Here is a 12,216-nt window from a genome sequence, read left to right on the forward strand (position 1 = left end):
ACAGTTGACAAGATAGGCTAATTATCTGTATTTGATACACTGCTAAATGAAGGCAACAGCTCCACTGCCACACGTCAAAGACAAATCATGGGGGGATTCCTTGGGACTCCCCCTGCTCTCTCTCTCTCTCTCTCTCTCTCTCTCTCTCTCTCTCTCTCTCTCTCTCTCTCTCTCTCTCTTTCTCTCTCTCTCTCTCTCTCTCTCTCTCTCTCTCTCTCTCTCTCACTCTAGCCGCCCTCGCTCTCTCTTTGACACACTCCTTTTCTCTCCCCCCTCTCTCTTTGTCACTCTCTCTCGGTGTCTCTCTCTCCCCCTCCCTCTTAACGCCCCTCTCCTCCCCTCCCAACGGTCTCTCCTTCCTCTCACCCTCTCACATCACGCCTGCAGAGTTTTCCGTCCCGTGTCAGGATAACATCTTTAACAAGACCACCTGACGGTAAGAAAACGACAAATGGATGCAGTCGAGAAAACTCTCACTTACCGAGATGACACTGGACTCTACAGAAAGCTGCTCCCAGACGACAAGGACAAGCAGGCCAAATGCCATGCCGAGACACGCCGAGACGAATCCAATTATGTTGATTTGGACAACTTGCTCGGCATGAAATCAGACGGAACCAAAACGGTCAAAGTGACTTTTACGGGCGCGGGCGACGAGCTTGCTGTCATCAAATGCGACAATGACACATTGAAAGAGGGGAGCCCCAATGGTCCCAAGGGCTTTGGGGGTGAGGAGGACACAATCATTTCCGAGGACTTCCAGGGGGAACATCCAAAGGAAAAGTGGACCGACAGACCTGTTGCAGGTGAACATCCCTTGGATATTTTATTATTGACCGGAGTTCCTAATGTGGAAGAAGAAGTCGAGAATGAGAACCAATTCCAAAACGAGTTTGACCCATCAAGTGATTGCAATGAGAATGTCCGCAGTGAAAGTGATGAGTTACAATACACGGAGATGAACAGTAAATGTGAGTCTGATGACGGCACCACCAGTGTGGTGCTGTCAGATGCTGATCACTGTGAATCTGACACAATAAATGAAGATGAATCGCACTACATCACAACTCATGAGATCCAGCTGACAGAGCTGGACCACGACGTAGATTATGAGGTGGGACGCGGGAGTTGTTGGGACTTCGAAGACGAGAACCTGGTCTATTCCTTTGTGGATTACGCCTCTTTTGAGAGTGACGAGAGTCAGGATGGAACGTTAATACTGGGCGGCAGGAGTCAAACCAAGGCGAAAGGCAACAAAGCGCAGTCTAACATGGGAGCAGCGGTCAGGGCCGAGCCGGACAGTGACCCGTGTGACTCGGACAAGTGCGCCAGCTCCGATGAAAGCAGGTCCATGTGCAAAAACCAAACTGTCAATCCCGCGGGGCAAATCCACCTGTCGATCCAGACCTCTTCCCGGGCGGTCAACGAGCCCAACAGTGTTCTGGACAATGACAACACGTTTAAACACGTGGGAGACAGCAGGGGCCACTTCTTTTTCGCCAGTTCCAACGCCAGATCGGAGGCCTTAATGTGCGACAGGCCCCAGTATTTCATCCCCGCGCCTGGTCGTCAGCACCTGGCCACTAAACTAAGAGGTAAAGATATTAACGACTACTCCAGCGGCGCGTCCAGTTCCATCAGCGAGCTGGACGACGCCGACAAGGAGGTGCGTAATTTAACCGCCAAGTCTTTCCGCAGCTTGGCATGCCCCTACTTCGATGCCATTAACCTGAGTGCTTCCAGCGAGTCCTCGGTGTCAGAGTACGGCATTGGATTAAACAAGTGGTCAGCTTATGTTGACTTAAAATATGGCAATATGTCCCAGGGGAAAGATCAGAATACCGTTGCCCAAGAGAGTTCGAGCGCAACATTCGAGATGAGTCAGACCACAGACAGGACGAATATACATGGCAAGTCAATTAATACCCAAACCAAATTGTATGAGCTGAACAAGAAAACGGCAAGTTCTCAACAAGCATCCTCTTCTACCAAGAAGATAGAGCTCAAAGGCCCCTTTCAGCCACAGCAGGGTGATGTTATCACTCTGACAGAAACGGTGAATTTTCGTTGCAACGTTGAAGCCGAGATACCCGAGGGCGCAAAGCGTCCAAAATGTTCCAGAAGGGCGCACGGATCACGTTCCAGACATGAGATTAGCGGCAACGTGTCAGCCAAGCTGGGGTGTGAAGTGCAACATCAACACCATGATGCTGGGGATGCCGTGGGGGGTACACACAACAAGGCTGTTTTTGCATCAAGTCTTTTGAAAAATGTCATTTCCAAAAAGATGCAATTTGAACAAGAGCGCAAAATGGAAAGGGGGGATTTCCGTGACAAACGTCATTCACACTCCCCGTGCTGTCAATGTAATGATCATGAAGCCATGAAAGAAAGGTATGTAGGAAAAGGCTTTCACAGGCAAACCTCAGAAACAGGTTCAGGATTTAGTTCTCTTGATGAGCAAGGCACTGTGTCCAGTCGGGCTAATTCTTGTGAGCCCACTGAGGAGCAGAAAATAGATGATGCATTGGATAGCTTACCTCTGTCAGAGAAAGGACATGATGACAAGAATGATGCAAGTGAGCCTCCAAAAGGACTTAACCCCAGCCAAAACAGTGCATTTCAGTCATTAAAGTCTGAAATTCCCACAAGTGGAGCCACAGAAAAGGAAGAAATGGATGCCAGCAGATCATTAACTAAATTGTCTCAGCTGTATGTTCCAAGCTCCCATCTCCTCTCAAAAGTGAAGGATGGATCGGATGACTTGCTAAGCAGCACGCCTGTCATACACACACCTGCTCGAGCGCAGGTCAGTGAAAATGATTCCAAAATGGGAAACAATGTAAAATCTGCGCAGAAAGAGGAGGAGACAAAGCCCCCCGAGATAAAGATTCGACTGAGAAGTGTAAAAGAAAATAAAGGGTATACACTCAATATCGCCAGCCTCTTAACCCCTAAAATAAGTTACAATGCTGTAAATACAATGAGGACAGTTGGTGAGCCCAAATACCATGTTCTGGCTGCGTCAGATAAGATTCCACACTTCACAGTTAGAGACATAAGAGGCAAGTTTCAAACACCCATCTATCATGTCAGAGATGTTCGCAAGTTAGTGAAAAGTTCATATCGTTTTGTGTCTATGGATAATAGTGTAAGTAAATGTTCCACTACTCCCTCTGCCGCAGCTGATACACATGAGGACAGGACTAAGAAAGAGACCATCAAGCATGCATTGCCATCTCCCATCGTCATTAAGTGCCACTCAGTAAAAACTAATTGTAACATCAAACAACCAACAGCTACAACTGATGCATTGTCACAGAAACAAATTGAGGGTGGCAGAGCGTCTCCCAAAATCTTACCCGAAACCTCCAAATGTGAAACTGCTTCATCTCAGTGTACAACGAGCAGAGTGGCACCTGTCTTAGCCAAACACATCCATCCAGACCAATCAGAACTCCAGACAAATATTGAGAGCAAGATGTCAAGGCAGAGGCAGGAAAGGGCGATGGGTGATACAGGTGACAGGAGAGGTGAGTCTAAAATACCCAAACAGGCTGCGCTAGAGAAACTAAAAGCAGCTGTCAAAACGATGGAACAGCTTTATGTTTTTGACAGAAATGAATGGAAGCGTAAATCTCAGGCTCCACAGCCTGTCACTGGCAGCCATGTCCTTTCACTTATTGCCAGTGAAGAGCAAGGCGCAGAGGAAGTGATGACAGCGGCAGGGAGCAATAGACTGACAGAAGCAGAAACGAGCACTGACGAGGTCTCTCGATCTTTGAGTAATGCTCCCATGTCAGAAATGCGCAAGTGTCCAGAAAATAGAGGCTCTCTTAAAATCATACATGTTCCATATAACGAGGATGCCTTTAAAACTCAATCACAACACAGTAAAACATTTAGCAACAAAAGAGTGCTCCATTTTGGGAGTAGCGGTAAGGCACCTGTCAGCGTTAGCTCTCTGGGGAATGACATTCTACAAAGCAGCATACAAACATTATCTACTATGAAAAGTGTTGGCTCTAAAACCCCAATGGCGCCACTGTCGGTGAAAATAGCACCTCCAAAACGTGGGCAGGGGGATCAGGGAAAGGTCAAATGCAATGTCACCAATGCCAATGTTACACTGTCCAACTCTGACTCTGAGAACTATCTAACCATACCAGGGGGAGGAGGGATAAGTGAAATCGAAGTGCTGAATCAAGAAGAGCTGCAGCTCAACATCATTTCCAAACAAGGCAGTTCTAATGTTAGTCGGGCCAACGGTCAGGCCAGCATAGGTGATGCCAAGAGACCTGAGTGCTCTGATCGGTCCTTGAAAAGGTCACCTTTTGTCATGGAAGAGCCATCTGCAACCATTTACCACCAGCCTGTGCCAGTTGCTTTACGTGGGCCACAACCACAGGTGTTCTGCTTCTCCCCCTCTGTCCCTACCGTGTCACCTACCCCTGCAAGTGTAGAGGCGATCCCACAAACCCAACGCAAGGTGCTTTTGGATCCCACAACGGGACACTACTACCTGGTAGAGACACCATTACAGGCCACTACCAAACGCCTGTTTGACCCTGAGACAGGTCAGTATGTGGACGTACCCATGCCACATTCACCTGTCACCCCTGTCCCCCTGTCTGTGTCACCCCTGGCCCTAAGCCCTGGAACCTATGCCCCCACATACATGATTTACCCGGGATTGATCCCTTCACCAACTCTGCCTGTCCAGCCACAGCCACCCAAGAAAGTCGCACGGGGGACACAAAGCGGGCAAGCCCAGTGCACAACAGTTACAGAGAGCCCATATTACAGCGCTACAGGAGGGGCTGCGAACTCGCCACCACGGCTACCTGTGACTATGGCACATGTCAACACCAGGGGAAGGGCAGCCAGTTCAGAAATCAAGCCAGTTATTAGCATCACATCACAACAAGGTCCGAGAATCATCGCTCCACCCTCCTTCGACGGCACAACCATGAGCTTTGTAGTGGAACATCGGTAACCAAGAGTAAGTCACCCTGCACATGGACACACTCACATACTCTCAATATGTACTATCAATATTCTTTCTTTCTTTTTTTCTTTCTTACCTATTTTGGTTTCTGTCAAGTTATATGTGAGAGTTTGTGTTCTTGTAATTTCTAAAGAACAAACAAGCAGAAGCTTAGCTTAAAAGTACACTTAAATATCAGTTTGGAAGCCACAGAGAGTTCATAGAGTTCCTTTTTTAGTTTGATGTGATCTGATAGTTTGAGGTAGTTATATTTGAACAACCTCAGGCCAGCTTTGACACGAGCATCTGAATTTGTGCAGGGATCTGATTTTACAATATCGTGTCCAATGCCATGTTTGCGATGCACAGTTGTAAATGCATTAGTGATAATGCAAGCAGCCTAGAGTGGCTACTGGGGTGGGATGTCAGCGTTAATAGACATGCAATAGTTTCACGACAGGTAACTTGACACTGATGAACTCTGGCTCGGCTTGTTAGGAGATAGGATTTTCAACTGGGATGATGGATCTAGAGCTAGACTGTCCAGTTCCCTTTTCTCTGCATTACACACTGTCGGGCTATTTTGATAGTGTGAGACGAGTTTGTTTACATGGTTTATTCTCAGGGTTGGAAAGTGTCACAGGGAACTATTCCAGTCTGACACTTTACATTGAGTTATTCATAATCTGCGTCATGAAACTCTTCATTAAACTGAGATAACCTTTAAAGTAATGAATGTGTTTGTTTTATGTAGGTGCAATTTCAGTAAAATGTTGCCATGCCAAGAAAGCTGGTGCAGTTATATTCAAAGAAACCACCAAAGTGGAAAAAGAGGCACTCTAAAACTAAAAATGCCAGATTTAGGCTTAAGTGCTTATTAAGGCTAACGCGTTTCGGCTTCAACCTTTCTCAGAGTAGATTAAAAAGTCTGGTACAGTGTTACAACTTGACTACAGAGATAATGTGTACCAATTTGATTCAGATTTTATTCGGTGGAAAATCTTGTCAGGCACAAATGGGTGGGCCCTATGTGGTGCGTTGTGTCATGATTCAAGGAATCCAGGGGGGAAAACCGTAAGACATACAGTTTAAGAGTCATAGGCTAAAACGTGAATTGACCTGTTATGGCGCCATCATGAGCCCGGTTTGAAAAATGAGGATTGGCAGTTCTTCCCAAGCCTACTGGGAGTGTGTGTGCAAAGTTTCCTAGCAATCGGACGCTGTGAAAATGATTTGTGGCATTTTGTGCAAAACAAGTCACCCGCAAACTGTGTAAGCCTATTGTAGCCAATCAATATGGAATCTGACCAATATGACACATACGTCTTGATCACATAACTACAGAGATAATGTGTACTGAAGTGCATGAGTATTGGACAAAATCTGAGCAAAAGGTGCAAAAAAAGTTAAATGGTAAATCTTGCATCTTGAGCCAAGAAATCCATGGGCAAATGCTTTTTGACTGTATGACCTACGATTCGAGATTCGAGATAGGCCATGAATCACACTGTTATAGTGCTAAAATGAGGCCGATGTGAACTATTTGGGGCAGAGGTTCTTCCTTGGCCTACTAGGAGTGTGCCTGCAAAGGTTCATGCTGATCGGTCCAGTGGTGGTGAGATTAGCTCTCACAGACAAACGGACGGACAGACAGACAGATGGATGGACAGACAGACAGACAGACGGATTGGACAGTCGCAGGGCAAAAACATAATCCCCAACCTTTGGCGGTGATAAAAAAAAAACAATATAAAGCTGCTTTTGTAGTTACAGTTCTTCTTTCCTTTTTGTTAATGAAAGACAGAAAGAAGTTGATTGACTCCAATATACTTATGTACTCTTTAGCAATGCCACTCTATAGTTTACTAATTTGTTAAATACAGAAGTGCCACCCTTCCCCAAGACTAGATTTCCTCTCTGTCTCTCATACACTCACTTACAACTACTCACAAAACATTCTCAGCTAATGTGTCAGAGTACTGATACAACTGCATGATCATGAAGGATCCATGTCAACTGGTGGCAGGCAGGGGGCCTAGCTCAGGGTTGACCAGTGGTGTGAAGGGGAGTACAACAAGTGTGTGCGTGTGTGCGTGTGTGCGTGTGTGTGTGTGTGTGCCTCTGTGTGTGTGTGCCTCCGTGTGTGTGTGCCTCCGTGTGTGTGTGTGTGTGTGTGTGTGTGTGTGTGTGCGCCTCCGTGTGTGTGTGTGTGTGTGTGTGTGTGTGTGTGTGTGTGTGTGTGTGTGTGTGTGTGTGTGTGTGTGTGTGTGTGTGTGTGTGTGTGTGTGTGTGTGTGTGTGTGTGGGGCAGAGGGACAGGGGGGCATGGCTGGGATAGTGATGCTGGAGGAAAAGGTCAGGCAATGTAAAGTATTTGTTGTGCTGATGCAGGGGGAGGACAGCTGCCACTGCTGCTCCGGCTTGGAAGCGAGTCTGCAAGGCTGTGATAGGGTCAACTTTTTATAGCCCCCTCCCCCTCTACTTTTTCCTAACTGGGGAGGAGGAGGAGGAGGAGGCAGAGAGCACCGCTCACCTTCAGCACTATGCAAACAAATGGTGCCACATGCCCCGGCAGTAGTTCTGGCTGAACGGGGTCAGCTGATTTGGAGTCAATGTCTGTAACTGAAAGCTCAGAGCATTACCCATTCTGGCATTGATTGTGTTTCTAATATTTAACCACTTACTTTGACGTATGACAAATGACAAAAATAGCAGATCACAGTCGTGATGGGACGCGTTGGGGAACTTGTAGAATTGCTATTTTTGCTATGTGTGAAAATGTGTACAAAATACAAATACAAAAGGAAAGATTTCAAATATTTGCCCAAAATACAAACGCCAGAGTTAATGCAGTTGACATTGTTCACTGAGAATGAATTGTGAAACAGTGACATATGGACTAATGGTCACAGCTGAAATTGGTTGTAACCTCAGTAATGCAGACTCAACACATTTTAAATACTACTTTACAATCGTATGTTTTTCACAGTATACTATATTGCATTAATCTCAGTTTAATGTCAATTTTCTCTTTTTGTGGTTGTTTTAGAGGTGTCCAGTGAGGAATCTACCCCTTTAAAAGAACTTTTCATCGCCAGCCCACTTGGCCACTACGAGCCCCACTTCATCACGTGAAGATCAATATCCCATACATCCCACCACCACCATTTCAACTCCAAACTCTACTTTTGCAGATTGCTGTGCAGCATAGGCTACTGTATGCATTGTAGCATAAGCTAGTACAGTATGTCCTCTGGCCAGTGCTCTGCTAGGCTCTGACATGATGCTGCTTTGTCATTTCTAATCAATTGCTGTCTAGGGAACTGATCTCTGTTCAGTTTGGACACTGCAAAATGTTGATTCAAAAGGATTTCCATAACACTGATTAGCTGTTTGGCTATCATTTTAACTAGCACAAAAGGTTAGTGTAGCATTGTCACGATGCTTCAAAATAGGAATGAGCAAAGAAACCACCTTCGTTGCACATTTTCTGAGGACAGGGACCACTTGTCAGCACTGCTCATTTTTAATCAGTGCCCATAATGTTCATATTAAGAGAAATTGAAAAGCGAGCAAAGGTTTCAGGCTGTCCTGCTCAAATATTTCTCCAGTCAATAGTTTTTTTGTCAGTTAGCCTATTCTTCCAATGGTAATTGACTAAGATACTGTAGGGCAGGACCATTTATTTGCAATCAGAACGTTTTCATTGTTCACCAAAGCATTTCCATTTGTTTTTAGAATATGTGGCTATAATAGGCTACTACTTGAAGTACAGTTGGTGAATCCTTTTTGAATTGTGTCACACAGTGCTGCTAATATCTGTGCTGTACCGTATATTGTGATTTACATTTGTATTTTATGTTCAAAGCACACTCCTTGAATAGTAATGTTTTAAAGTAGGATAAGTTAAAAACACAAAGTGTGTTACTCAGAATAACTGGAGCTGGGAATCTTGTTCAGCAATGTACTTGGAAATAATTTTTCCTAAGTAGTGCTGGGATAAACAGAGCCAGCAACAGTTGAGACTTTTAGAGGATAACCTCCTCTATTGGTTGTGGTTTATTTTACGCTTTTGTGTAAAGGAGAAAGGACATGGTGCTTGTCTGTCTGAATGTGTCAGTGTCTGGGGTGAGAAGTTATGCATGGTATTTCAGCACTCTGTGGGCATACAACAAGGAGTCAAGTTACTTCACTGTAGAGAGGGTCATACAGTATTAGAACAGTGGTTCTCAACCTGTGGCCCGGGACCCACTGGTGGGCCGTGTGAGGATATTGCAAGTGGGCTCCCAAATAATATGGCAAATAATATGGATACGATTTTCACAATCGATTGACTGATCATAAAAATAAGGTTGAGAACCACTGTATTTGACTGATACACATTCATGGGGTGTGACTTTAAAGCTAATGGTCACTGGGTCTCGCCTATAACTTTGTCTTGTTGTCTTGTTCAAATTTTTTTTTGTAAACTGTATATATAAATATATATACGTATATATATATATGTTGGCCTGTCATCTGCCATCAGGCTTGTGCACTAAACCTATTCATATCCACACCATTACACAGTCAAATGTTAAATTAACTCTGAAAGTGTGAAACTGGACCCATATGGGTCCGTTCCCCAATTTTTGGAGTTTAGGTAAAACTCCAGATTTGACAATATCACTGACCTTGTTCATTGCTGACTTCTGTACAGTCTCTTGTTTCCTTTTGAATACTTTTTGCAGTGCAGCAACAGGGTTCCTCACGCTATGTAAATGTGCTTCATTCACTTAAAGCAAGATTCATTGTGTGAATGTAGGTTGTGGATTTAGCATGTTTCAAAACTGAACGATAAATTAAAGGTATTTGGAGCTGCTGGCCAGTCTATGTACCTTAACCCTGTAAAATACATGTTATTTTGCTTATGACAAAATAACTTTATGAATTGCCTTATGAGTTGATTTCATTACAGATGTATGGCTTCATGCAGTGATTTGCAAAATTGGTTGTAGGCTGTGCAGTAGATTCAACACGAAGTGCTCTTTATTTTACAATTATTCATATCAGTATTTAACAATCGTAATTACAAACTGTCAGATTAATTTCACTTTTCATTTACACAAAACCTTCAGGGTTGCCATCCAGCACTTTAAGAGCAGTGCAAGTAAAGCAAAGATTTTCATTGAAAATGATACGATTTGCACAAATAGGAGTACCAAGTTTCAAGAACATTTCAGAAATATTTAGCTAATGATGTTCCAAATGTCCAAACTGACACGGGGCAATTGCGTTCTTTAGGAACTATTATGTGTAGATGACAAGCAAACTGTACATCCTGTCATATACTTTTTTTAAATTAATGTTTATGCTCTCACAATATATCAAGTAAAATTATGCCCAAAATATGAATTTTTTGACATTATTTTGTGAATATCATTATGTTCTTTCTTAAATTGCACTTGAATTACAACTATTTTGTCACCAAAGGTGACAGTGATAAATGTCTGAAACTATTTGTGGTAATACAGTATATAGCACTAAGTGGACTTAATACTGTATGTAGCACTAAGTGGACTTAAAAATGTAAAATAAAATAAAGGTGTCATTCTGTTAAGTCTAGCCCAGTTGAATGCACTGTAACATAATATGAGATTAACATGTTTTTGACAACATTCTTTAAAATGTCCTCCATTGACTTTCTGTCAATTTCTTTCTTGACTTCATGTCGGCTACCGAGCCCTTTGAAAGAAATCGACTGTCAAAGCTTGCTTTTGAAATTAGATGGTCAATTGAAAGTGAGGATAGTTTAAAAAAAAAGGTGCGTTGGTGAATGCCTAATGGCAAGTCGCCACTTTGAATGAAACAACATGTGAAGTATGCAAGGCAGTCATTTAAGGGGCATGGTGTATACATTATACACAGCAATGGATTGTTTTGACTGCCTCATAAGAGCGAGAGGTCAGGATGACAGTGAGGGATATGTTGAAGGGGAAGCAGTGCAGTGTTTGCACATGCATGCTTGAAGGTGATGAAATATGACCAGTGAGAGAAGATTGCACTGTAGACAGACAAGTCTATGAATGTTTGGAATAAAAATCAAAATGCAAGCAAACTGAATATGGCTTGAGTCTGTTGGTAAAATACAATGTCTGATGGAAACTTTGATGGAGCTTTCGAGTAGCCTACTGAGTAGGCCTACAAGAGGAGCTACTAAATGGAGGTGAAACTATAAAAGCAAACGCTTTAATAGCAAAGAGTGTGTGTGTACACGTATGCACAAAGAAACAGTTTTAAGAGCTGAATGGAAGTAGGTTGCTGAAAGAGGGTCTCACGTGTTATGGTACATGGACCTACGTGCCCGCCCAAGCCAAGCTCCAATAAGTGACCAGCTCCCTGAGCCTTGACCAACAACCAGGAAGATGCCTCCTATCGCATAATGGCTGTCAATCAATTCTTATTTACAATTAAAAGGTAATGTGTGCTTAAACACATGAGTGGGGCCCATAATGATAAAGGCAATCCTGAAAGGAATCCCTAATCAAGCTAATACGGTAATAACTGCCGTACAACAGCAAACAACTGCTAGATAAGTCTTTAATCTCCTCTGCCGCATTATTAATCTGCAAAGGCTCATAGAACTTTTCCAACCTTTCAGTGAACTTCAGTAAAGTTTCCCAATTTCTTCCAGGAAACAAGTAATGCTACAGTAGTACTAAACGGATGCATCAAATGGAGGCCTGCACAACTAAAATGATTTGATAGTGAGTACATTGATAACATCTTTCCATTCATTTCCCTGAGTATCATGGCTGTCTTTTGAAGAAAGTCGGATCAAATTTGATTGTTGGAAAGATGAAAAACAGATGAGATGACACGCCTTGAAAGAAGTAAATCAGATTTATGTCAATGGACACGTACTAAAGCTTTGGCGTCTGCCTGTGTGCAAAGTTAGCTTTCTGGTGGCACTGAAACTCCACCCGGCCGAGGCTTAAGTTTAACCTGACAGTTTGGCGGTGTGTTGATTCCGTTGCCATGGATGCAGCAAGACTGGCAGACACTGGTTTGCCCCCAGCTGCTCTCGTGGTTTCTAAAGAATCTACATTAAGGCCCAGTTGTTGTGCTTGCATGCCAGCAGGGGCTCTGATGTCACAACTGTGACACAGAAAAGCTCCAGATTTATCGTCTCACCTGGGTCAACAAGTGTGTGTTTCAATCAGGCCAAAACATTTCTCAAGTTCAGACATT

At 43.7% G+C, this 12,216-nt stretch overlaps 1 protein-coding gene across 1 annotated transcript; it reads left to right on the forward strand.

Moving 5' to 3' along the window:
* Positions 1-394: 394 nt before the first annotated feature.
* LOC308077329 (uncharacterized protein C4orf54-like) lies at positions 395-9,330 on the forward strand. Its single transcript, XM_080417970.1, has 2 exons — positions 395-5,002; positions 8,036-9,330. The coding sequence occupies exon 1, from the start codon at positions 452-454 to the stop codon at positions 4,994-4,996; it is 4,545 nt and encodes a 1,514-aa protein (XP_080274096.1). The 5' UTR covers positions 395-451; the 3' UTR covers positions 4,997-5,002; positions 8,036-9,330.
* Positions 9,331-12,216: the final 2,886 nt, after the last annotated feature.

The sequence above is a fragment of the Gymnoscopelus braueri genome, assembly GCF_963280865.1.
Source record: "Gymnoscopelus braueri genome assembly, chromosome: 2".
NCBI lineage: Eukaryota > Metazoa > Chordata > Actinopteri > Myctophiformes > Myctophidae > Gymnoscopelus > Gymnoscopelus braueri.

Bases quoted from the DNA above. Each gene is read 5' to 3' on its own strand.
- LOC308077329 (XM_080417970.1), top strand. From the start codon at position 452: ATGGATGCAGTCGAGAAAACTCTCACTTACCGAGATGACACTGGACTC.